This window comes from Dendrobates tinctorius, unplaced genomic scaffold (assembly GCF_039654945.1).
Source record: "Dendrobates tinctorius isolate UK_male_01 unplaced genomic scaffold, ASM3965494v1 ptg000028l, whole genome shotgun sequence".
NCBI lineage: Eukaryota > Metazoa > Chordata > Amphibia > Anura > Dendrobatidae > Dendrobates > Dendrobates tinctorius.
In genome coordinates, this window is record NW_027361696.1 from 84279312 (window position 1) to 84302976 (window position 23665).

General features: G+C 43.1%; 1 protein-coding gene across 4 annotated transcripts in view; it reads right to left on the reverse strand.

Annotated features, from left to right (window-relative positions):
- The window catches only part of HSD17B14 (hydroxysteroid 17-beta dehydrogenase 14), a 67342-nt gene that overhangs the window by 19060 nt on the left and 24617 nt on the right, over nucleotides 1–23665 (reverse strand). For all 4 annotated transcript variants that reach the window (XM_073571129.1, XM_073571127.1, XM_073571128.1 and 1 more), the window contains 4 exons: nucleotides 13159–13194; nucleotides 11118–11215; nucleotides 10409–10475; nucleotides 3195–3286 (listed from right to left, as the gene is read on the reverse strand). In XM_073571129.1, coding sequence (XP_073427230.1) covers nucleotides 3195–3286; nucleotides 10409–10475; nucleotides 11118–11215; nucleotides 13159–13194 — 293 coding nt within the window. The remainder of the gene's footprint in view (nucleotides 1–3194; nucleotides 3287–10408; nucleotides 10476–11117; nucleotides 11216–13158; nucleotides 13195–23665) is intronic.

Sequence of the window (23665 nt, forward strand, 5' to 3'; positions counted from 1 at the left end):
ATATAAAAATGTGAATGTTAAATTATGTTATAAATGTTGGTGAAGGAGAACACCTGTTTTTAAATTTAGATTAGGAGCACCAGTTACATATGACTGGACATCTCCAACCATCAGAATCATAAATCCTCATATGTTGGGGAAGGGGAACGTGGATCAACAGCCTGTGGGTGCTGCTGGACATTGTGGCCAACATCGCCCTGTGTGGGGCCATACTGGTGCCCATGATGCTGGAATTGTCCAGCCTCCTGGGACTGTTGGGGATACTGGCCAGAGTACTGATGATGGTGAGGGGCTTCTTGTTGGCTCTGGTAGGCCCGTGGCTCATACCCACCAAGATAGCCAGATCGTCCCCAACGAGGTTGGGACCAGCCTCCAACACTGGGTGGGTACAAGTGGCCATATTGGTGGGGTTGGCTTGAGGAAGACATTTGGTGCTGCGGTATAGACGGTTGGGTAGGGGGAGGAATGGGTTGAGGTGTTGGCCGACGTATTAGGGGCTGTTCAGACCCTGCTTGAGCAAGCATCTGTGTTGATGGTCTCATGCGCATTAAATTTCGTGGTGAGAGCTGCCACCTCTCCAGAAATTCAGAAACCTCATATGGGGTATTGGGGGGGGGGGGGTGCTTGCATCAAGCAGGATCTGAATACATCCCCTAATACGGAGCCTGACCTCACGGGTAAGGGCACGGAGATAAAGGGTGAGGCTACGTGCATAGGCCTCCTCACCATCATCTGTTGTTACTCTGGACAAATAATTTAGGACCCCTGTGTCCACATTGGTCCTACTCTATTGAAGAGTGACCTGGCGCCTTCTTCTTGTTCGCCGTGATACTACAGCAGCCTGTGGAGACGACCTGATCTGGGCAGTTGGGCTGCTGCTCAAGTTGCCCGGCTCTTCCAGGATGGGTGAGGTGGCAGCAGCAGACCGTCCTGGTGGTGTGGTGTGTAGGGCAGCCATTGTGTGGTCTTGTGATGCCTCATCTTCAGCCATCCTTCTTGTAGGGGGAGAAGATGGGCCAGCCACCTCATCCCCTACAGGATCTATAATGGGCTCTGCCTCTGAGGCCGTTCCTCGATCCGTAAGGTTGGATTGAGTTCTGTTATGAAATAGAACAGAGGCAAAAATACATCAATATTTTTGTCCCTGTAAAGTATTTGTGTAATGTATTTGTGTAATGTGGTGTGAGCTATGTACTTACGGTCTCAGATCCAGAATTGGGGCGAGGAAGTTCAGCCGGTCATAGTAGATATATTTTCTCTTGACATGCCCAGCATCCTCACTCCTGGACCGCTGCTGGCGTTCCCGGCGGTATTGGTCCCTGATGCTTCGCCAGCGTTTCATCACATCTTCCACTGCAATGTGACAGGAAAGATTGTCAAAATCACATATTTGAGAGGTAACATATTCTAACAGCAGTCTAGGCATGGGGCCTTCTGGGGTGTGCTTTCTACCCATGGTGGCATATGTAATTGGGCCGATACACAGGGTCTCATTAGCTACACTTAATAATTTTATTGGCTAGGAGGATGAGGAGCTTGTGACCTAAACCCCTAATTATGGCTGTGTGAAGCCACGTGTCACATCCAAATGTAACGGCCTCATGAGGCTAATAAAATTACATGCCCAGGAAGGGGGGTGCTGATTGTAGAATCATTTTTAAGCGTGCGCTAAGGTTAATGATGTTTTTAAGGTGGCACTTACGAATTTTATGCTGCTCATCACGTGGTCTGTCCCCAAAGTCATTGTAAATCTGGCGACAGATGCGCCTCCATGACGCCTCCTTTCTGGTCCAGTTCGCATAATTAGCATCGCGTGGGTCCCATATTTCGGGACGCTCCTGCACCAGGACAATGAGCATCTCAACGTTAATATATGTGGACGCCATGCTGCTGCTGTACTCCGTGGAGGCGTACTTCCTGGATGTCTGGAGCACTTTTTGAGCTCATTTGCATGTCTAGGCTTCCTGATGATGGATTGGCCCATTTCCTGTCACCAGCCAAAAGACCTGCGTATTGCTCTCAGGTCACACGTGTGGTCAGTGTGTAATCCGTATTTTTTGCGCACCCATTGACTTGCATTGGCGTACTACGGGCGTAGTACGCTGACAATCGCAACATGCTGCGATTGGCACGGAGCGTAGGATACGGAAGAGAAAAAACACCTGGTGCAAGTGACCCCATTGAAAATCATTTGTCCGTGTGTAATGCGTGTTTTTTGCGCCTCTCACGCGCCCGTATTCCTCGCCAGTGTGACTCCGGCCTAAGAAAGCGACCCAAGCATGGAAATGGATTACAAGCACTGAAATTGTGAAAAAAGAAAGTATACAAGAGGTGAAATTCTGAGATAAAGGTATAAATCGAAATAAAAAAACCCCTACATTTCTGAGATAAAAAGGCAGAACGATCAACTCCAAATAAAAACACCAAAAAAGCTTTCATCCAAAGTCACAAGTCGTCTACATTTTCCCAAAGTTTAACTGACATGAATAGTGTCATTAGAAGGTGACATTTTTGTCTGGTGTTTGGGGTGGGCTAGGGCTACATGGCACAACCAAGGTTCGCTCCATGCCACTGCTACATGGCAATACAATACAAGAGAATGGGGTTGTTTTGCGGCCCCCAAAGGTACTGCAAAAAGCAAGCTACATGAAGTCCAACCTTCAAATGTTTTACAACTTGCTTGTTGCAGTACCTTGGCTTGGGGTTGCCATGCAACCCTATTCACTTATATTGCGCTGCGATGTAGCGACGGCACTGAGCGAATCTTGGTCAAGTGTCACACATACATTTTTCATGGAGCCTTAGTAAATCTAAATTTAGATTTTCTTTTTTTTTTTTTTTTTTTTTAAACCTAAAAATTCTGATTTTTATCACATCAATACATTCTAAAAAATGTAAAATTACACTGGCTGAGGATGTTACAAGTGTCTGACATCTGTGTTTGGACTTTGCAGATTTGTGGAGCAAATTTCATGCTGCAAATTATTTTAGAAAATCACACGCGCTAATGAGAAAAACCCTACTCATGCGCATAAAAAAAAAAAAAATCAGCACTGAAATTTGTCGTCTATTTGTGATCCATTTCTTTCTTACCTTTTGCCTTATGGTTTTTGCAACCTGAAATCTTCAGTGAAAAACTAAAATATACAAAGCAATAATATTTCAGACATTACATTTATTACTCCGGTAATTACCTTTGCAGTGAGAAAGTAGCCAATTAGATTCAGGCTTAGAAGGTCCTGGAAGTCCTGGGCACTTGTGTTGTCTATGATTTGTTCTGGAGGATCTAGAATCACACAAACCACACAACAGTTACTTAATCTATAAAGTACAGAACGGTAATGTAAACCCCCCAATATATTAGATCATTGTCAGTCAAACCTGCAGATTCTGGTGGGACCAGCTAGCAACAATCTAATGTGTATGGACACGACCTGACTCTCCACAAATATGTAGTATTGGGAGGGGGGGGGGGGGGGACACACTCCTCTATCTAAAGCGTTTAGGCAAAATCAACCATAAACCCAATGTTTGTTTGTATGGCCAACGTTATCTTTTTATCAGAGGGGTTAATGGATTTGTACATTACACTGGGTGTCCGAATACTGGGAGCCCCCACCTGTTGAGAATGAATGGAGCACTTCATTCACATGAGACTGTGCAGATCCCTGCCAGGTGAGTGTTCAAGGATTCAGGATTAACTTCCAATCTTGGTGCAAGCCCTATAATGGCCATCTCCTAGATCATTGTGGATATTGGGATATAAACTGATTTTATAGGGTAGCGCATTCCAGAAAACTGGTGCAGCTCGAGAAAAGTCTTGACGATTGGAGTTTACTCGTCACTTGTCAGAAACTTTTTGTGAGAGTGCTTCTTTCAGACCCAAGCTATTCATAAAATGCCATCTGGATGTCCACTATTTAATAATATATTTCTTTCCTGCAGCATTAACTAGACCGGAAATGTTTGGCCAGAGAAAGGCTTATCCCAAAAAATGAGGTACTGTATTGACTGAAGGTCCTTGGAGTCCGAAGGATAACATCTGATAAAACAACCCTTATCAGGAGCAGCTGTGATAACACACATTATTATTCTGTAGGAAGAATTTCTGCACATGGCTTCCATGGAATATCCTTAATCCAAGAACGAAGGAGGAGAAGAGGAAGAAGTAGCATGTCTTCAATATCCTATAGTAAAACTATTACACATTTTTTATGATATAATTTAACCCTTCTTTTTCTGGAGAGTGACCGCTATAAACGATTATAGTATTATAATTAGAGTTGAGCAAATTTGTTCGGGTCCCCGCTTATTCAGCAAGCTATAGCGCTTACCGAATAAGCTACAGCGGGTACCCGGATACATGGTGCGCGCCGGCTGAACAGTTGATCAGTGCTGCAGCTGCATTTGTCGTGGCTGTGTCACAGTCACAGCACATGCATGGAGAGCCTGTGTGTTGGGCTCTCCATGCATGTGCTGCAACTGTGATACAGCCGCGACAAATGCAGCTGCGGCGCCGATCAGCTGTTCAGCCGACGTGCTCTATGTATCCGGATTCCCGCTGTTGCTTATTCGGTAAGCGCTATAGCTTGCTGAATAAGCGGGGACCCGAACAAATTCGCTCAACTCTAATTATAACCATCATTAAAAGTTATCACCTATCCATTGATATCTGGCAGATCAGTGGGGGTTCAATGGCTGGGAACCCCACTTATCCCAAAACACAGGTCTCTAAAATGACCCGTCAGTATCGAGTGGTGGTTAAGCACCCGTACTTTTCCAGCAATCCCATTGACATAGAGAATGAGTGATCGGACCCCCAGCGATCAGTCGCTCATTGCTCCCCAAGTCCTTTGGATAGGTAATAACCAGCGTCGGACTGGTGTGCTAATAGCGGCACACCACGCTGCTGCTAATGGGGGCCCTGTGCCAGCGAAGCAGCAGCCAGGAGCCCCTGTCCCCTCTGCTAAAAGGAAATGAATATTCACTGCTTCCCTCGCCCACATGGGCGTGGGAAGCAGTGAATATCATTTCATGGTCTCCATTCCCCCTGGGGCCCCGCCCCCCAGCCTGGGCAGCCGCTATGCGGCAGTAAGACTGTGAGGGCCAGCGCTGCCCTCAATTGTAACAGGAGAGAGCGTCAGATGACGCTCTCTCCCCCATCAGTCCCCTCTGCTGACTCACAGCCGGTGTGCAATTACGTCACTACATCGCGCACCCGCTGTGTTTCTGGCAGAGGGGGCAGCTCCTGACACTGAAGCCGGGATCAGCGTGGGAGCGAGAAGAAGAGGCGAGTATCGGGTTCTGTTTTTTTATATCTCTCTCTATCTATCTATCCCTATATCTCTATCTATCTATCTATCTGTATATCTATCTATCTCTATCTATCTCTATATCTATCTGTATAGATATCTCTATCTATCCCTATATCTCTATCTATATATCTATCTATCTTAGATAGAGATATATATATATATATATAGATAGATAGATAGATAGATAGATAGAGAGAGAGAGAGAGAGATAAATATAGAGATACTGTAGATAGATGTAGATGAATATAGAGATAGATAGAGATAGATATAAAGATAGATAGATATAGAGATAGATATAGAGATACTGTAGAGATAGATAAATTTAGAGATAGATATAGAGATAGATATAGAGAGAGATACTCTATCTCTATATCTATCTCTAAATTTATCTATCTCTACAGTATCTCTATATCTATCTTTCTCTCTATATATATCTATCTATCTCTATATCTATCTATATCTCTATTATCTACACACATATATATATATATATATATATATATATCTCCATAGAACTATCTGTTTATCCCATATCTATCTGTCTATCTCTATATCTATCTCTATCTATTATCTATATGATAGAGATAGATAGACAGACAGATAGATATGGGATAAACAGATAGATCTATGGATAGATGGATATATATATATATATATATATATATCCATCTATCCATAGATCTATCTGTTTATCCCATATCTATCTGTCTGTCTATCTATCTCTATCATATAGATAATAGATAGAGATAGATATAGAGATAGACAGATAGATATGGGATAAACAGATAGTTCTATGGATAGATAGATATATAGATAGAGATATAGATAGCTACAGATAGCTACAAATAGAGAATCTATCTATATCTCTATTATCTATATATCTATCTATCCATCCATCTATCCATAGATCTGTTTATCCCATATCTATCTGTCTATTTCTATATCTATCTCTATTATCTATATAATAGAGATAGATATAGAGATACAGTAGATAGACAGATAGTAGTGTTGAGCATTCCGATACCGCAAGTATCGGGTATCGGCCGATACTTGCTGTATCGGAATTCCGATACTGACTTCCGATATTTTTTCAATATCGGAAGTCGGCATCGGAAGTTCAAAGTTGATTGACAGCCGAAATGACGTCATCATGATGCGCGGTGTGTGCGCATCATGATGCGCCGTCATTTCGGGCCTTCCGGGGGTCTCTGCCGGCCTGCCGGGGGGCTGTGCCGGCCTGCCGGGGGGCTGTGTGGACTGCCCGGGGTCTGTACCGGCCTGCCGGGGGGCTGTGCCGGCCTGCCGGTGGTCTGTGCACCCTGTGGGGGTCTGTACCGGCCTGCCGGGGGGCTGTGCCGGCCTGCCGGTGGGCTGTGCTGATGTCGGGGGGTGTGTGCAAGAATCGTCCGATGGGACTACAAGTCCCATCTGGCGATGCCTGCTACCATGACAGTGATTGACACATTAGCCAATGATGGGACAGTAGTAGTCCCATCATCCGGCTAATGTGTTAAATGTTAAAAAAAAAATAAAAATACTACATACATACTACATACATACTACATGCATGCTACATACATACTACATGCTACATACATACCACATATATACTACATGCATGCTACATACATACTACATGCTACATACATACTACATATATCCTACATGCATGCTACATACATACTGCATGCTACATACTACATGCTACATACATACTACATACATACTACATGCATGCTACATACATACCACATACATACTACATACATACTACATGCATGCTACATGCTACATACATAACACATATATACTACATGCATGCTACATACATACTACATGCATGCTACATACATACTACATGCTACATACATACTACATACATACTACATACTACATACATACTACATGCATGCTACATACATACTACATGCTACATACATACCACATGCATGCTACATACATACTACATGCTACATACATACTACATGCTACATACATACCACATATATACTACATACATACTACATGCATGCTACATACAATACATACATAGACATACAGTACATATAACATAGAGTAACATACTTACCAATACTTGTCACATTGTTCCCCGAAGCCATTGTCTTTTACGGAATAAATATTAACATAACAAACCACAAAAATACTCACCCACGATCCGAAGCAGTCCACGAGTGTGTCCCACGACGATCTTGGGTAGAGAACTGCAGCATCAGCTGATGCTGCCGTTCTCTACGGGCTGCAGGAATCCAATGACGGAAGGTAGGTATCCTTCCGCACTGTATTCCTCCGCCACTTAAAAAAAAAAAAGTCCCTAGTCTCACTTTATGCCATTGCTGCGTGGGAAATTCCCACACAGCAATGGCATAAAGTGAGACTAGGGACTTCTTTTTTTTTTTTAAGTGGCGGAGGAATACAGTGCGGAAGGATACCTACCTTCCGTCATTGGATTCCTGCAGCCCGTAGAGAACGGCAGCATCAGCTGATGCTGCAGTTCTCTACCCAAGATCGTCGTGGGACACACTCGTGGACTGCTTCGGATCGTGGGTGAGTATTTTTGTGGTTTGTTATGTTAATATTTATTCCGTAAAAGACAATGGCTTCGGGGAACAATGTGACAAGTATTGGTAAGTATGTTACTCTATGTTATATGTACTGTATGTCTATGTATGTATTGTATGAATGTATTGTATGTAGCATGTATGTAGTATGTACGTAGTATATATGTGGTATGCATGTAGCATGTAGTATGTATGTAGCATATATGTGGTATGTATGTAGCATGTAGTATGTATGTAGTATGTATGTAGCATGCATGTAGCATTCAGTATGTATGTAGCATGCATGTAGTATATATGTAGTATGTATGTAGCATGTAGTATGTATGTAGTATGTATGTAGCATGTAGTATGTATGTAGCATGCATGTAGTATGTATGTAGTATGTATGTAGTATGTGGTATGTATGTAGCATGTAGTATGTATGTAGCATGCATGTAGTATATATGTAGTATGTATGTAGCATGTAGTATATATGTAGTATGCATGTTGCATGCATGTAGTATATATGTAGTATGTATGTTGCATGTAGTATATATGTAGTATGAATGTAGCATGTATGTAGTATGTATGTAGCATGTATGTAGTATGCATGTTGCATGTAGTATATATGTAGTATGTATGTTACATGTAGTATGCATGTTATATGTATGTAGCATGTATGTAGCATGTAATTTTTTTTTTTTTTTTTTACATTCAACACATTAGCCGGATGATGGGACTACTACTGTCCCATCATTGGCTAATGTGTCAATCACTGTCATGGTAGCAGGCATCGCCCGATGGGACTTGTAGTCCCATCGGACGATGCCTGCACAGACCCCCGAAGCCTGCACAGACCACCGGCAGGCCGGCACAGCCCCCCGGAGCCTGCACAGCCCCCCGGCAGGCCGGCACAGCCCCCCGGAGCCTGCACAGCCCCCCGGCAGGCCGGCACAGCCCCCCGGCAGGCCGGCACAGCCCACCGGAGCCTGCACAGACCACCGGCAGGCCGGCACAGCCCCCCGGCAGGCCGGCACAGACCACCGGAGCCTGCACAGACCCCCTGGCAGGCCGGCACAGCCCCCCGAAAGGCCCGTACAGACCCCAGAGAGGCTGTACAAGGCAAAAACAGGGTTTTTCTTATTCCGATACCGGAAGTCCCATAGACTTGAATGGGACTTCCGGTATCGGAATCGGCGATACCGATACTTTTTTTTTTTTTTAAGATCGGCCGATCCATTCCGATCCGATACTTTGAAGTATCGGACGGTATCGCTCAACTCTAACAGATAGATATGGGATAAACAGATAGATCTATGGATAGATGGATAGATAGATAGATAGATAGATATATAGATAACAGAGATATAGATAGCTACAGATAGAGATAGATTATAGAGAGAGATAGATATAGAGATAAATATAGAGAGACAGAGAATCTATCTCTATATTTATCTCTATCTATCTCTCTCTCTCTTTAATCTATCTCTATATCTATCTCTATCTCTAGCTGCCTATCTATTCATCATCTATCTCTAGCTACCTATCTACCTATCTATAGCTACCTACCTATCCATCCATCTATCTATTTATCCCATATCTATCTATCCCATATCTATTTATCCCATATCTATCTATCCCATATCTATTTATCCCAGATCTATCTATCTATCCCATATCTATCTATTTATACCATATCTATCTATTTATACCATATCTATCTATTTATACCATATCTATCTACCGCATCTATTTATCCCATATCTATCCATTTATCCCATATCTATCTATTTATCCCATATCTATCTAATTTCTATGTATCCCATATCTATCTATGTATCCCATATCTATCTATGTATCCCATATCTATCTATGTATCCCATATCTATCTATCTATCCCATATCTATCTATCTATCTCATATCTATGTATCCCATATCTATCTATCTATCCCATATCCATCCATCCCATATCCATCCATCCATCCCATATCCATCCCATATCCATCCATCCACAGATCTATCTATTTATCCCATATCTATCTACCTATCCATCCATCCATAGATCTATCTATCTATCTATAAAAGCATTACACCCTATGAGGGGGGGAAGCATTATACCCTATGAGGGGGTGCATTATACCCTATGAGTGGGACAGCATTATACCCTATGAGGGGGGCAGGATTATATTCTATGAGATGGCTGCATTATATTCTATGAGATGGCTGCATTATACTATATGAGGGGCTACATTATATTCTATGAGGAGGCTGCATTATACTATATGAGGGGGCTACATTATATTCTATGAGGGAGGCTACCCCAACTCCTGCTACATAATTAAGACGTGTACTACCTTATGTTATACCCGGATATTAGCGCGTTTTACCACACAATTGGTGGTCTTGTATTTATCTCTATGTAGCTTACATAGTGGGCCCCAAGAATGATTTTCTCTGGTGGGCCCAAGGTGTTCCAGTCCGATGCTGGTAATAACCTTTAATGATGGGACTAGCCCTTTAAATAAGGTACTTACGCCATCCAGCGTTGTTGATCAGACAGTCTATTTTGCCGAATGTTTTCACAGTTACGTCAATCAGCCGCTATAAAAAAAAAAGTACAATATCATCTGTCATTTCCTATTGAATCATGATAGAACACTGTGTATTTGGCACAATACAAAGGTATGTAACCAAAAAGGAGCCGTCAGCTCTCTTGGAATATTGGTCTTTTTATTTCACATGAATTAACAATGTTGTCATCTACAGTAATTCTACATGTGTGTCGCTGTGCCTCTGTTACTCCTCCTGGAAGCCTGTGACCTCTGGCTGTTATCTTCCTTTCAGTTCTCCTGACATACCTGCTTTAATAAATACTTATATTGTCCATTAAAAAAAAAATGATGGAGCTTTTTCTTTTAACTGCACATTATCACATTCCTCTGTTATTCTTCCTGGAAATAGTTGAATAAATTGATAACTGGGTGTTACTTTTCTCATTGCCAACACCCTAGACAAGTCTGAAGAGCCAGCAGGTCTAGATCCCTTCTTTTGTCAGCAATAAACTTTCTTTTCGCAATTTTACGCAGATCTTTGTATGTCTCCAAATATAGGGGCGAACAGAACTGGAGAAGTAAATGCACCATGATCATATCTTCAGGTTCACATCTATTCACTCCACACAGGCAAAATAAAGCAAAACTGTAAACTAAAAATATCACAGACACCAAGCGATAAAAAAGGGACCTTGATTTCTTCCTCTTTTGTTACATCACAAGAGACATAAATCGCGGCTCCGGACCCCGAAGATTTCAGTTCAGCTTCAAGATCACAGGCCGAGTCCTCTGCAAATAACACAGAAAGATGAGGGAAGCTTGGTTATATTATTTTATACCACTGCATTTGTTTCTATGAACTGTGTTCCCAAAATGGCCCAAAAAATCTCTGGCAAGTCCCGGCCACTAGGTGTCACCCTTCTAACTTCTTCTTGTAAAGTGTAATTCATCTCTAGCTGCCGTGACCACAAGATGGTTACAGGAAAGTAGGGGTGGGCTTTTGACTCTGTTCATGCTTTCATGTTGGTCAAACTGCATGAAAGCATGACAGACTGACAAATTGTACAATGGAAGGATAAATGCATGCTGGAAAGGAAGTTCCAGCACATATAGTGCTGGTAGAATATTGACAAAAAGGAGCACACTACTTATAATTAATGATTGGCAAGTTAAAGGGCATAAGAATGAAAGAGAAGCAAGTTGAAGACTATAAAAATTAGAACTAAATCAAAAGTTTTAGATTCCTGGAATTATAAACGGTTTTAAAAACAAAAGAAGATTGAATATTCATCAGAATAAAATAAGAGCAAAAATGGCTACTTTTAACCTAGTGACAGGTCCTGATTAAATGCCCGATGGGTGCGGGACCCACCGACACATGTGAACATCTATAGACCTGACGGACATAGCCGAGCGCTGTACTCTGCCATCACCAGCAGTCCCATAGACAATGAATGTCAGCCTTCCAGCATTCATACAGTCATCCTGTGGACAAGTGATAAGTATTTTTCATTGGTCAACATTTTCTAGAATGATCAAATCCTAGAAGTGGGACAGGTTATAAAGTACCCGCTAGCTAGAAGTCTCAGTGGTGGGCGCCACACCATTCAGGGGTCCCATGTCCTCCTGCAATCAAGTATGGGTTCTACTGCTCCATTCAAAGTCTGTGGGACCAACGGAGGCAGCGGATAAATGAAGATTGTGGGAAAACCCTTTAACTAGTGGAATACTAGCTTTATACAATTTAGGTAAAGTCCACTGTGGACATGGATTAATATGGACACAATCCACTGTGGAAAATGTGGGTGTGACCCTCTATAATGTGGATGTGACCCTCTATAATGTGAGTGTGACTCACTATAATGTGAGTGTGACTCACTATAATGTGGATGTGACCCACTATAATGTGGATGTGACCCTCTATAATGCGGATGTGACCCTCTATAATGTGGATGTGACTCACTATAATGTGGATGTGACCCTCTATAATGTGGATGTGACCCTCTATAATGTGAGTGTGACTCACTATAATGTGGATGTGACTCACTATAATGTGGATGTGACCCTCTATAATGTGGATGTGACCCTCTATAATGCGGATGTGACCCTCTATAATGTGAGTGTGACTCACTATAATGCGGATGTGACCCTCTATAATGCGGATGTGACCCTCTATAATGCGGATGTGACCCTCTATAATGCGGATGTGACCCTCTATAATGCGGATGTGACCCTCTATAATGCGGATGTGACCCTCTATAATGCGGATGTGACCCTCTATAATGCGGATGTGACCCTCTATAATGCGGATGTGACCCTCTATAATGCGGATGTGACCCTCTATAATGTGGATGTGACCCTCTATAATGTGAGTGTGACTCACTATAATGTGGATGTGACCCTCTATAATGTGGATGTGACCCTCTATAATGTGGATGTGACCCTCTATAATGCGGATGTGACCCTCTATAATGTGAGTGTGACTCACTATAATGCGGATGTGACCCTCTATAATGCGGATGTGACCCTCTATAATGCGGATGTGACCCTCTATAATGCGGATGTGACCCTCTATAATGCGGATGTGACCCTCTATAATGCGGATGTGACCCTCTATAATGCGGATGTGACCCTCTATAATGCGGATGTGACCCTCTATAATGCGAGTGTGACTCACTATAATGTGGATGTGACCGTCAATAGGACATTTTGTTAATTTGGAGACATTGTACCTTTGGAACAGAACACAACTGAAGCTCCATTGTTCACTGTGGATCCACATACAAAAGAAAAAACATAAAAATATTAGTACGAGAGATAACATATGAATACAATAAAGCAAAGGACTAATTTCATTGTAAAGCCCCCATGCACATTAAATGGCTGTCGGACGAACGATGTTTCGGCGGATCGTTTGGCCGAGCGCTTTTATGTTCTCTATGAAAGAGTCGCCGCCATGTTTAGTGGTGTCTTATCTCCTGGAGAACAACGTGATCGGCAGTCCGAAATCAGACATTTCCGATCAACATCTCCACCGACGAGCAGTTTGCCGGAGCCCCCGTAAGCATTAGTGTAGGCCGAACCTGCCGATATCAGCGGGTGCAGCCGACATTAGTCTGATGTGTGCGGGTGGCATAGGGTATGTTTACACGCTGCGAATTTGTCTGCGGATCCGCAGCAATTTTCCAAGGGATGTACAGTACCATGTTATCCTATGGAAAACAAAAGCCACTGTGCACATGCTGCGGAAAAATCTGCGTGGAAACGCTGGCATTATTTTTCCGCAGCATGCCAATTCTTTGTGCGGATTCCACAGCGTATTTACACCTATTCCATTCTAGGAATCTGCAGGTGTAAAAACGCAGGCGAAATCCGCACTAAATCCAATAGAAATTCACAGTAAATCCGCAGGTAAAACGCAGGCATTTTGACCTGCGGATTCCGCACAGAAAAATCCGCAACATGTACACATACCCTTAAGGGTGAGTTCATATGTCCGTTTTCACATTCCGTTTGTAATAAACAACTAGAATTCATGCTTAGAAGTGACTGTATACTGAGTTATTTTTAATGGTTTCAACACGCCAATTAATTAATACCAACTATTGATATACTGATTATATATATATTCTTAAGGGCCCGTTACACATAGCAATATTGCTGTAATATCACTGGTTTTTGTGACGTTATAGCGATATTGCTAGCGATATCGCTATGTCTGATACTTACCTCCGACCGCTCCCCCGCTGGTTATCGCTGATCGCGCAAGAACGTCCTGGGCCATTTCTCGTCATCAGCTTCCTGCTGGGCTTCCTGTGGCGCCGACGAGCGCCGGCGGACGTCAGGATCGCCGCGTCTGACAGGTAAGTAGCGATCCCCGACCGCTGCTATGTCGCTGGTGAGATCTGCCTGTGTGGCAGCTCACTAGTGACCACTTAGCGATGTACCAGCGATCCTGACCGCGTCATATCGCTGGTGCATCGCTAAGTGTGACAGTACCATTAGTGTAACAGTACCCTAACTTCCATGGAAATTCCTAGAAGGTCATTGAAGTTTAAATGTCCAAACAGATGACCCACCGAACAAAGGAATGTAAATTAACCAGTTGTGTTATTAGTAAATGACTGGCAATTTGTTATCTTCTAAACAAAGAACAAGGGAGATTATTCCTGTTAATTGGAGGCTGTAAATTTTACAGTACACATACCATGGTAGATCAAAGCCTCTCAATAAGTTTCAAGGTAGTAGAGATAAATAAATCTTTATTTTTTTTTTTTTATATAGCGCTAACATATTCCGCATATTTACAGTTTGCACACATTTTCATCACTGTCCCGCGTGGAGCTCACAATCTATATTCCCTATCAGTATGTCTTTGGAGTGTGGGAGGAAACCGGAGTGCCCGGAGGAAACCCACGCAAACACGGTGAGAACATACAAACTCCTTGCAGATGTTGTCCTTGGTGGGATTCGAACCCAGGACTCCAGCGCTGCAAGGCTGCAGCGCTAACCACTGAGCCACCGTGCTGCCCTAGAGATGAACCCCATATAATGCTCCAGTATATGATGAGCCCCGTGGATGATGCTCCATTGTATGATGGGCCTATATAATGCTCCATATATAATGGGCCCCATATGATGGGCCTCATATGATGCACCAGTATATGATGGGCCCCATGGATGATGCTCCATTGTATGATAAGCCTATATTATGCTCCATATATAATGGGCCCCATATGATGCTGCAGTATATGATGGCCCCATGGATGATGCTCCAGTGTATGATGGGCCTATACACTGTGTGCAGAATTATAAGGCAAATGAGTATTTTGATCACATCATCCTTTTCATACATGTTGTCCTACTCCAAGCTGTATAGGCTTGAAAGCCAACTGCCAATTATGTATATCAGGTGATTTGCATCTCTGTAATGAGGAGGGGTGTGGTCTAATAACATCAACACCCTATATAAGGTGTTCTTAATTATTTGGTAACTTCCTTTCCTTTGGCAAAATGGGTCAGAAGAGAGATTTGACGGACTCTGAAAAGTCAAAAATTGTGAGAGGTCTTGCAGTGGGATGCAGCAGTCTTGAAATTGCCAAACTTTTGAAGCGTGATCACTGAACAATCAAGCATTTCATGGCAAATAGCCAACAGGGTCGCAAGAAGCGTGTTGATAAAAAAAGGCTCAAAATAACTGTCCATGAATTGAGGAAAATCAAGCGTGAAGCTGCTAAGATGCCATTTGCCACCAGTTTTGCCATATTTCAGAGCTGCAACGTTACTGGAGTATCAAAAAGCACAAGGTGTGCCATACTCAGGGACATGGCCAAGGTAAGGAAGGCTGGAAAACGACCACCTTTGAACATGAAACATAAGATAAAACATCAAGACTGGGCCAAGAAATATGTTAAGACAGCTTTTTGTAAGGTTTTATGAACTGATGCAATGAGAGTGACTCTTGATGGGCCAGATGGATGGGCGCGAGGCTGGATCAGTAAAGGCCAGAGACCTCCACTCTGACTCAGACGCCAGCAATGTGGAGGTGGGGTACTGGTAAAATAATGAAATGGTAAGACAGGATGTTGAGAAGGCTGAACTTTTAAATTCCTATTTTGCATCTGTTTTCTCTCAGAAAGGAAATGTAACACCAACTGTTATTCACTGTCCTATTAAGGGAATAGAAGAATCCAGGATATCTATAAACAGAAAGATAGTGAGGAAACACTTAGCTAACCTAAATGAATTCAAATCTCCAGGTCCAGATGAATTACACCCCAGAGTACTGAAGGAGATAGCAGAAGAAATTTCTGAACCACTCTCCATAATCTTTGAAAATTCTTGGAGAACAGGAGAAGTGCCAGAAGACTGGAGAAGAGCAAATGTTGTTCCTATCTTCAAAAAGGGGAAGAAGGTGGACCCAGGCAACTATAGGCCGGTGAGTCTGACTTCTATACCAGGAAAGATCTTTGAACAAATTATTAAACAACATGTAAGTCAATACCTGGATAAGAATGAAGTGATCAAACAGAGTCAGCATGGGTTTGTAACTAATAAGTCATGTCAGACTAACTTAATTTCCTTCTATGACGGTATCACTGATTGGGTGGATCAAGGAAATGCTGTAGATATAGTATATCTTGACTTCAGCAAAGCATTTGACAAAGTCTCTCATACAATCCTTATTGAAAAAATGACTAAGTATGGAATGGACAAGGCAACTGTTAGGTGGATTCATAGCTGGCTTAGTGATCGGACCCAAAGAGTGGTCGTAAATGGCTGCACATCCAGTTGGAAGAATGTCTCAAGTGGGGTACCACAGGGCTCTGTCCTGGGCCCTGTATTGTTCAACATCTTTATCAACGATTTAGATGAAGGAATTGAGGGTAAACTGATTAAATTTGCTGATGACACAAAGCTAGGAGGGATAGCTAATACTAGAGAAGAGAGAGAGAGGATTCAAAAAGATTTAAATAAACTGGAGAAGTGGGCAGTAACTAACAGAATGGTTTTTAACAGGGAGAAATGCAAAGTACTACATCTGGGCAATAAAAATGAAAAAAGCATATATAGAATGGGAGGAATAGGGCTAAGTGACAGCACATGTGAAAAAGACTTGGGTATACTAATAGATCACAGACTGAATATGAGTCAACAGTGTGATGCAGCAGCAAAAAAGGCAAATGCAGTTCTAGGATGTATTAACAGAAGCATACAGTCTAGATCACGTGAAGTCATTATTTCCCTCTACTCCTCTTTGGTCAGACCTCATCTGGAATATTGTGTCCAGTTTTGGGCACCACATTTTAAAAAAGACATCAACAAACTGGAGCAAGTTCAGAAAAGAGCGACCAGAATGGTGACCGGTCTGCAAACCCTGTCTTATGAGGAAAGGTTGCAGGATTTGGGAATGTTTAGTTTGCAAAAGAGAAGACTGAGAGGAGACTTAATTGCTGTCTACAAATATCTAAAGGGCTGTCACATTGTAGAAGGATCAACTTTATTCTCATTTGCACAAGGAAAGACTAGAAGCAATGGGATGAAACTGAATGGGAGGAGACACAGATTAGATATTAGAAAAAACTTTTTGACAGTTAGAGTGATCAATGAGTGGAACAGGCTGCCACGAGAAGTGGTGAGTTCTCCTTCAATGGAAGTCTTCAAACAGAGGCTGGACAGACATCTGACTGGGATGATTTAGCGAATCCTGCTTTGAGCAGGGGGTTGGACCAGATGGCCCAGGAGGTCCCTTCCAACTCTACGATTCTATGATTCTATGGTATGGGCTGGTATCATCAAAGATGAACTTGTGGGACCTTTTTGGGTTGAGGATGGAGTGAAGCTCAACTCCCAGACCTACTGCTAGCTTCAGGAAGACACCTTCTTCAACCAGTGGTACAGGAAGAAGTCGGTATCGTTCAAAAACATGATTTTCATGCAGGCCAATGCTCCATCACATGCATCCAAATACTCCACAGCGTGGCTGCCCAGTAAAGGTCTAAAAGAAGAAAAAATAATGACATGGCCCCCTTGTTCACCTTATCTGAACCCCATAGAGAACCTGTGGTCCCTCATAAAATGTGAGATCTACAGGAAGACAAAACATTACACCTCTGGGAACAGTGTCAGGGATGCTGTGGTGGCTGCGGCACGCAATGTTGATCGCAAACAGATCAAGCAACTGACAGAATGTATGGATGGAAGGCTTTTGAGTGTCATTGTAGGGAAGGTGACCTGACGGACTTGTCAGTACAGAGAAGGAAAGGTTTGCACAGTTCAGATAGTTGTCGGTTACTACAGTGGGGAAACAGCTAGGAAAGTGTATTGGACGTGCAGTACCTGGGTTGACTGTTGTGAGTTCATTTTCCCCTTCATCACTGAGGTCTGGTGAACTCCCTATTCTGGTAAAGGAAGGTAATGAGCCTGATTATCAAGCACCTGAGCCTAATGATGATGACTGGCTGAGTGGAGTCACGGACTGGATATAAGGCTGCCGACGCCCTTCTGCCCTGCGGGTGATTTCTCTGTGGACTTCTAGGAGACCAGTCTGATTCCTGCTCCTCTAAAGCTAAGTTTTCTGCTTTGCCTGTTAGCATTTGTGTTTTGTTTTTGTTTGCCTTGCTTTTCTGGATTCTGCCATTCCCTGCTGGGGTGAGCTGAATCTCATTTTGCCGGTTGCTCTGTCTTCAGAATATTCCTGAGTACTGACATAGCCTTTTTGAAGCCTAGCGTCTTCAGGGCCTTTTTCACTGTTAGTTCGTTGGCTCTTATTTTCATAGGGTTTTTCACGGATTGCAGACAGCAGTCTTCCTGTCCTTTCCTATCTAGTTAGCTTGGGCCCCGTCTTTGCTCAGTCTATCTTTCTGTCTGTGTTAGTGTTCTTTCTTCTTGCTTCACCATCATTATATGTTGGGGGCTGCCTTTTGCTTTGGGGTCTGCTCTGGGGCAGTTTAGATTTCCCTTTCTGTCTTTAGGCTATATAGTCCTCCGGCTGTGATCGAGGGGTCTAGGGCATCGTAGGAACCCCCCACGGCTTCTGCTAGTTGTGTTGATAGGTTCAGGGGTCTGCAATCCGATAGCTGCCAACTTCTCTGGTTTTCTGGACTTAGCTAGCATTTCTGTTTTTGCCTCCTACGGTGACTCATTCATAACAGTTGACAATTAGAGGGCAGGGAGGAGTGTGAGCAAAGGAATTGACATCAGCTTAGCGCTTAGGAAACCGTTGGTCATGGGGGCAGAGTTACAGGGAACCAGGAAAGGTATAAATACTGAGGGAGGGCTCCAGAAAGTCCCAGTCCCCAGGGGGAGCTCAAGTGGCAGGAGGACTACAACAGTCTGTGCGCTCTGAGGAGAACCAGACCAGGGGGGACTGAGGAGAGAGAACGTCAGGGGGGTGGTCCTGACAGGAAGAACCGCAGAAGAGATGAGACACCGGGTGTGGGACACCGTATTTGACACGACGCCTGACCAGTAAAATTGCTGTTGGTTTACGGGCCTAAGGCGGCCACAGTGACAGACCTGTTAGGAGCGTCAAACAGTGAAGAAGGGACGGTACATGCATGTACGTCCCTAATGTAAAAGTACGGTGTGAATAACGGGCCCTGGAAACGGTGGGCCGTGAAGTGAAGAGACTGCGGAGGCCGTCAAGTGGGCGGCAAGAGAGAATAAAACTTGGACCTGTTGCACCCAGAATCTGTCTCCATCTTGTCTCTGTTTCGTCTCTGCGCGGTCAGAAGAGGGACCACCCCCCAGCCCGGCCACGACCCTACATCATCGTAAAGAAAGGTGGCTATATTGTTCCCTTTTATTTTTGGTTTTGAATGTCAGAAATGTTTATTTCTACATTTTGTGTTATATTGGTTTTCCTGGTGAAAATAAACAAGAGAGATGGGTATATATTTGGTTTTTATTAAGTTGCCTAATAATTCTGCACAATAATAGTTACCTGCACAAACAGATATCCTCCTAAGATAGCCAAATCTAAAAAAAACCCCACTCCAACTTCCAAAAATATTAAGCTTTGATATTTATGAGTCTTTTCGGTTGATTGAGAACATAGTTGTTGTTCAATAATAAAAAGAATCCTCACAAATACAACTTGCCTAGTAATAATTATGCAAACAAGTATCAACCTAGGGCCTTGTCAGATCACTCCCCTGTTATGGCGACATTTAATTGGGAAAATGGCGGGAGAGGGGAACGGGCACCATGGTCGTTTAACGAATTCTGGTTACCTATTGTTCAAGCAGATGCTAGGATCCCTGACTTGCTAAAAGAATTTGTTGCTATTAATGAGGGAACAGCCCCCAGGGAAATAATATGGGATGCGTCTAAAGCTTATGTGAGAGGACTGTTGATCTTGGAAGTGAATAGAGTTACAACTAAGTCTAGAGAATATGAGGAACTTTTACAGAAGGAAGCTATCTCTGCAGAATGGCAATATTTGAAAACTCCGGCGGATATACATTTTAACGCATTAAAAGATGCGGAAAAGCGATCAGCCCAACATAAGCTTTCAAAAGCTGCAGATAAACAATACTTCCAGCGGCAGGTCTATTTCGAGGAGGGGGAGGGAACTGGACATCTACCAGCTACCCTAATCAAGACTCAATCTGGCCCTGCAATGGTACCGGAGATAAAAAACAAAAATGGGGAACTTGAAAGATCTTCTGGGGCAATTCTAGCAACTTTTAGCGAGTTTTTTGAGACATTATATAATTCGCAGGGCGGGTTCACTGACGAGTTGCTCAGTAGCTTTTTGGGGACTGCTGGTATGCCTACTCTGTCGGAATCGGAAGCTGTTGGGATGGAGGCACCAATTAGTCTGGAGGAATTAGAGGAGGCTTTAGATTCTATGGCAGGGAATAAGACACCAGGGTCTGATGGGCTGCCTGTGGAGGTACAGTATATAAACAGTACTCAAATATAATGCTTCCACAGCTGTTGAAGGTGTTTGAGGCAGCTAGGGAAGATGGGCACTTGCCCCGGTCCTTGAATGAAGCAATCATAGTGGTGATCCCCAAGGCGGATAAGGATCCTTGTCTTCCAGAGCCATACAGGCCTATCTCCCTTTTAAACGTTGATGTCAAGATTTTTGCAAAGATTCTGGCGATGCGGCTGTCTAGAGTAATATCTAGTATTATTCATCCAGATCAAACTGGTTCTATGCCAGAGAAATCAACTGCAATTAATTTCCAGCGGTTGTATGTAAATTTACAGATCCCATCAAAGGGAAAGGAACCTAGGGCTGTTGCATCTTTGGATGCTGCTAAAGCATTTGACAGCGTCGAATGGCCATATCTGTGGGCTATATTAGCCAAGATGGGTTCCCGTAAAAATTTTATTGCCTGGATACAGCTGCTGTATTCGAGTCCAGAGGCCAAAATTAGAATTAATGGGGAGATCTCAAATACAATTAACTTACACAGAGGGACCAGACAGGGGTGTCCCCGTCTCCCCTACTGTTTGCTCTGGCAATTGAGCCTTTGGAAGTAGTAATTCGGGTGACACCTGAAAATAAGGGGTTTGGGTATGAGTCTTTGCAAGAAAAAATAGCATTGTATGCTGATGACATGCTCTTGTTTTTAGGAGAGTGGCAGTCTTCTCTGAGGGTGGCAATGGAAGTCTTTGGATCCTTCACAGTAATCTCTGGTTTATGTTTTAACTGGGAGAAATCTTCAATTATGCGGGTGGGAGATGCTCCTGAGAACTCCTTGGAATTGGCCAGACGATTAAATGTAGTCAGAGTTTAAATACTTGGGAATTCATATTGGGTATAATATACTAGCTTTTGAGTGTTTAAATATTACTCCACTACTTGCTAAATTTCATCAAAAAATAAAGGACTGGTGCAAGTTACCACTGAGTATGGTGGGAACAGCAAACATGGTAAAAATGGTTCTCATGCCACAAGCTTTGTATGCCCTCCATAATGCACCCATTTGGATTCCTGGTCAAACCTTTTATCAGATAAACAGAATATTTAGAGAGCTTATCTGGAAGAGGAGTGTTCCTAGAATTCGGTTGGAGGTTTTGCGTACATCTAAATAACTGGGGGGATTAGCGGTTCCTGACCCGTTGCTGGATTATCTTGCAGCGCAGTTGCAGCATTTCAGAGGATGGGGGGAGGAGGATTCCTTCATGAGAAGTTCCTCGGGATGTATGCTTATATGCGTAGTGGGAAAGGACTTACTGGTGCAGGAGCTAGACTCAGGTCGGTTCCGTCAGGGTCAAGCTATCAATAGTCCGATAATGAAGTGCATGGATAAGGTATGGAACACGGCCAAAGAAATATTGGGTATACAGGGAGCCATGGCGCATTCCCTGCTCTGGAGAAACTTGACATGTACAGAGCTAAATAAATTAGAGGGTTTTGAGCTATGGGAGAGGAGAGGGCTTAAACTAGTATCACAGCTTTATTCTAAAGGGGAGTTTCGATCTTTTGAGGATCTCAAACAGACATTTTCCATCCCTAATAAAAGATTTTTACAATATCTCCAGCTGAGACATGCTTGTGAAGCACAACAGCGACTCGCTCCACTAGGTAATCCAGCTAAAACTCCGCTGTTGGATAGAGTAGTGATGGGAGGAGGATCAAGAGGTATTATATCCATGATATATGCAACCATGTTGGAAAAGAGAGTGGCAAGTTTGGAGACGCTGACGAATAAGTGGCAAGTTGATGTAGGTGATTTAACAGATGATGAATGGGAGGATGCATTGCAAGAAGTCACGAAAGTCTCGGTTAGCGAGGTGCAGAGAGTGTCGCATCTTTATTTGCTTCATCGAGTTTATCGAACCCCTGTATGGCTGTTGAAAATGGGCTATGCTAGAGAGGCAGATTGTTTGAAATGTGGAACGCCCAATGCGGATCTGATACACATGACGTGGAACTGTCCTTGGTTACGTAGGGTTTGGGGAGGTGTGAATGATTTACTTAATACTGTCTATCAATGTCAAATGGTACTAGACCCCAAAATGGCTCTTCAGGGGCGGGTGGAGACTTTGCTGCTTTCGGTGGAGCACCAGCTGGCAGTCTCACGAATATTACATCAAGCTTGTAAAAGGGTGGCGGCTCACTGGAAGGGATCTTCTGTACACACAATCACGGAAGTTACCGATGCAGTTAATAATATAGATATGGAAAAATGTGTATCAAAAGAGAAGAACAACTAAGAAATGGGAAGATATGTGGGCACCTTGGTTGGACACAACCGGGTTGGCGCCTCCTAGATTAACATGGATGAGAGCATTGAGGAGGATATAACCCAAAATTGTAGCTGTGAGAGACCAAATGCATCGGGAGAGACGAGAGGTGTTTTTTCGGGCGAGGGTGAGTTGGGAGGGATTTTTGTGGGGTTCTATTGTGTTTATATAATACACTATTTGAGAAATATCCTGTATATGACTACCTGTTTTTTCAATTTTTGAAAATGTTTACTAAAAAATTACCTGATAGAAAAAAAATAAATATGCAAACATTGTATAATGCTCCATATATAATGGGCCCCATGGATGATGCTCCAGTGTATGATGGGCCCCATTTATAATGCTCCAGTGTATGATGGGCCCATATAATGCTCCATATATAATGGGCCCCATTTATAATGCACAGGTGTATGATGGGCCCCATTGATGATGCTCCAGTGTATGATGGGCCCCATTTATAATGCTCCAGTGTATGATGGGCCCATATAATGCTCCATATATAATGGGCCCCATATGATGCTCCAGTGTATA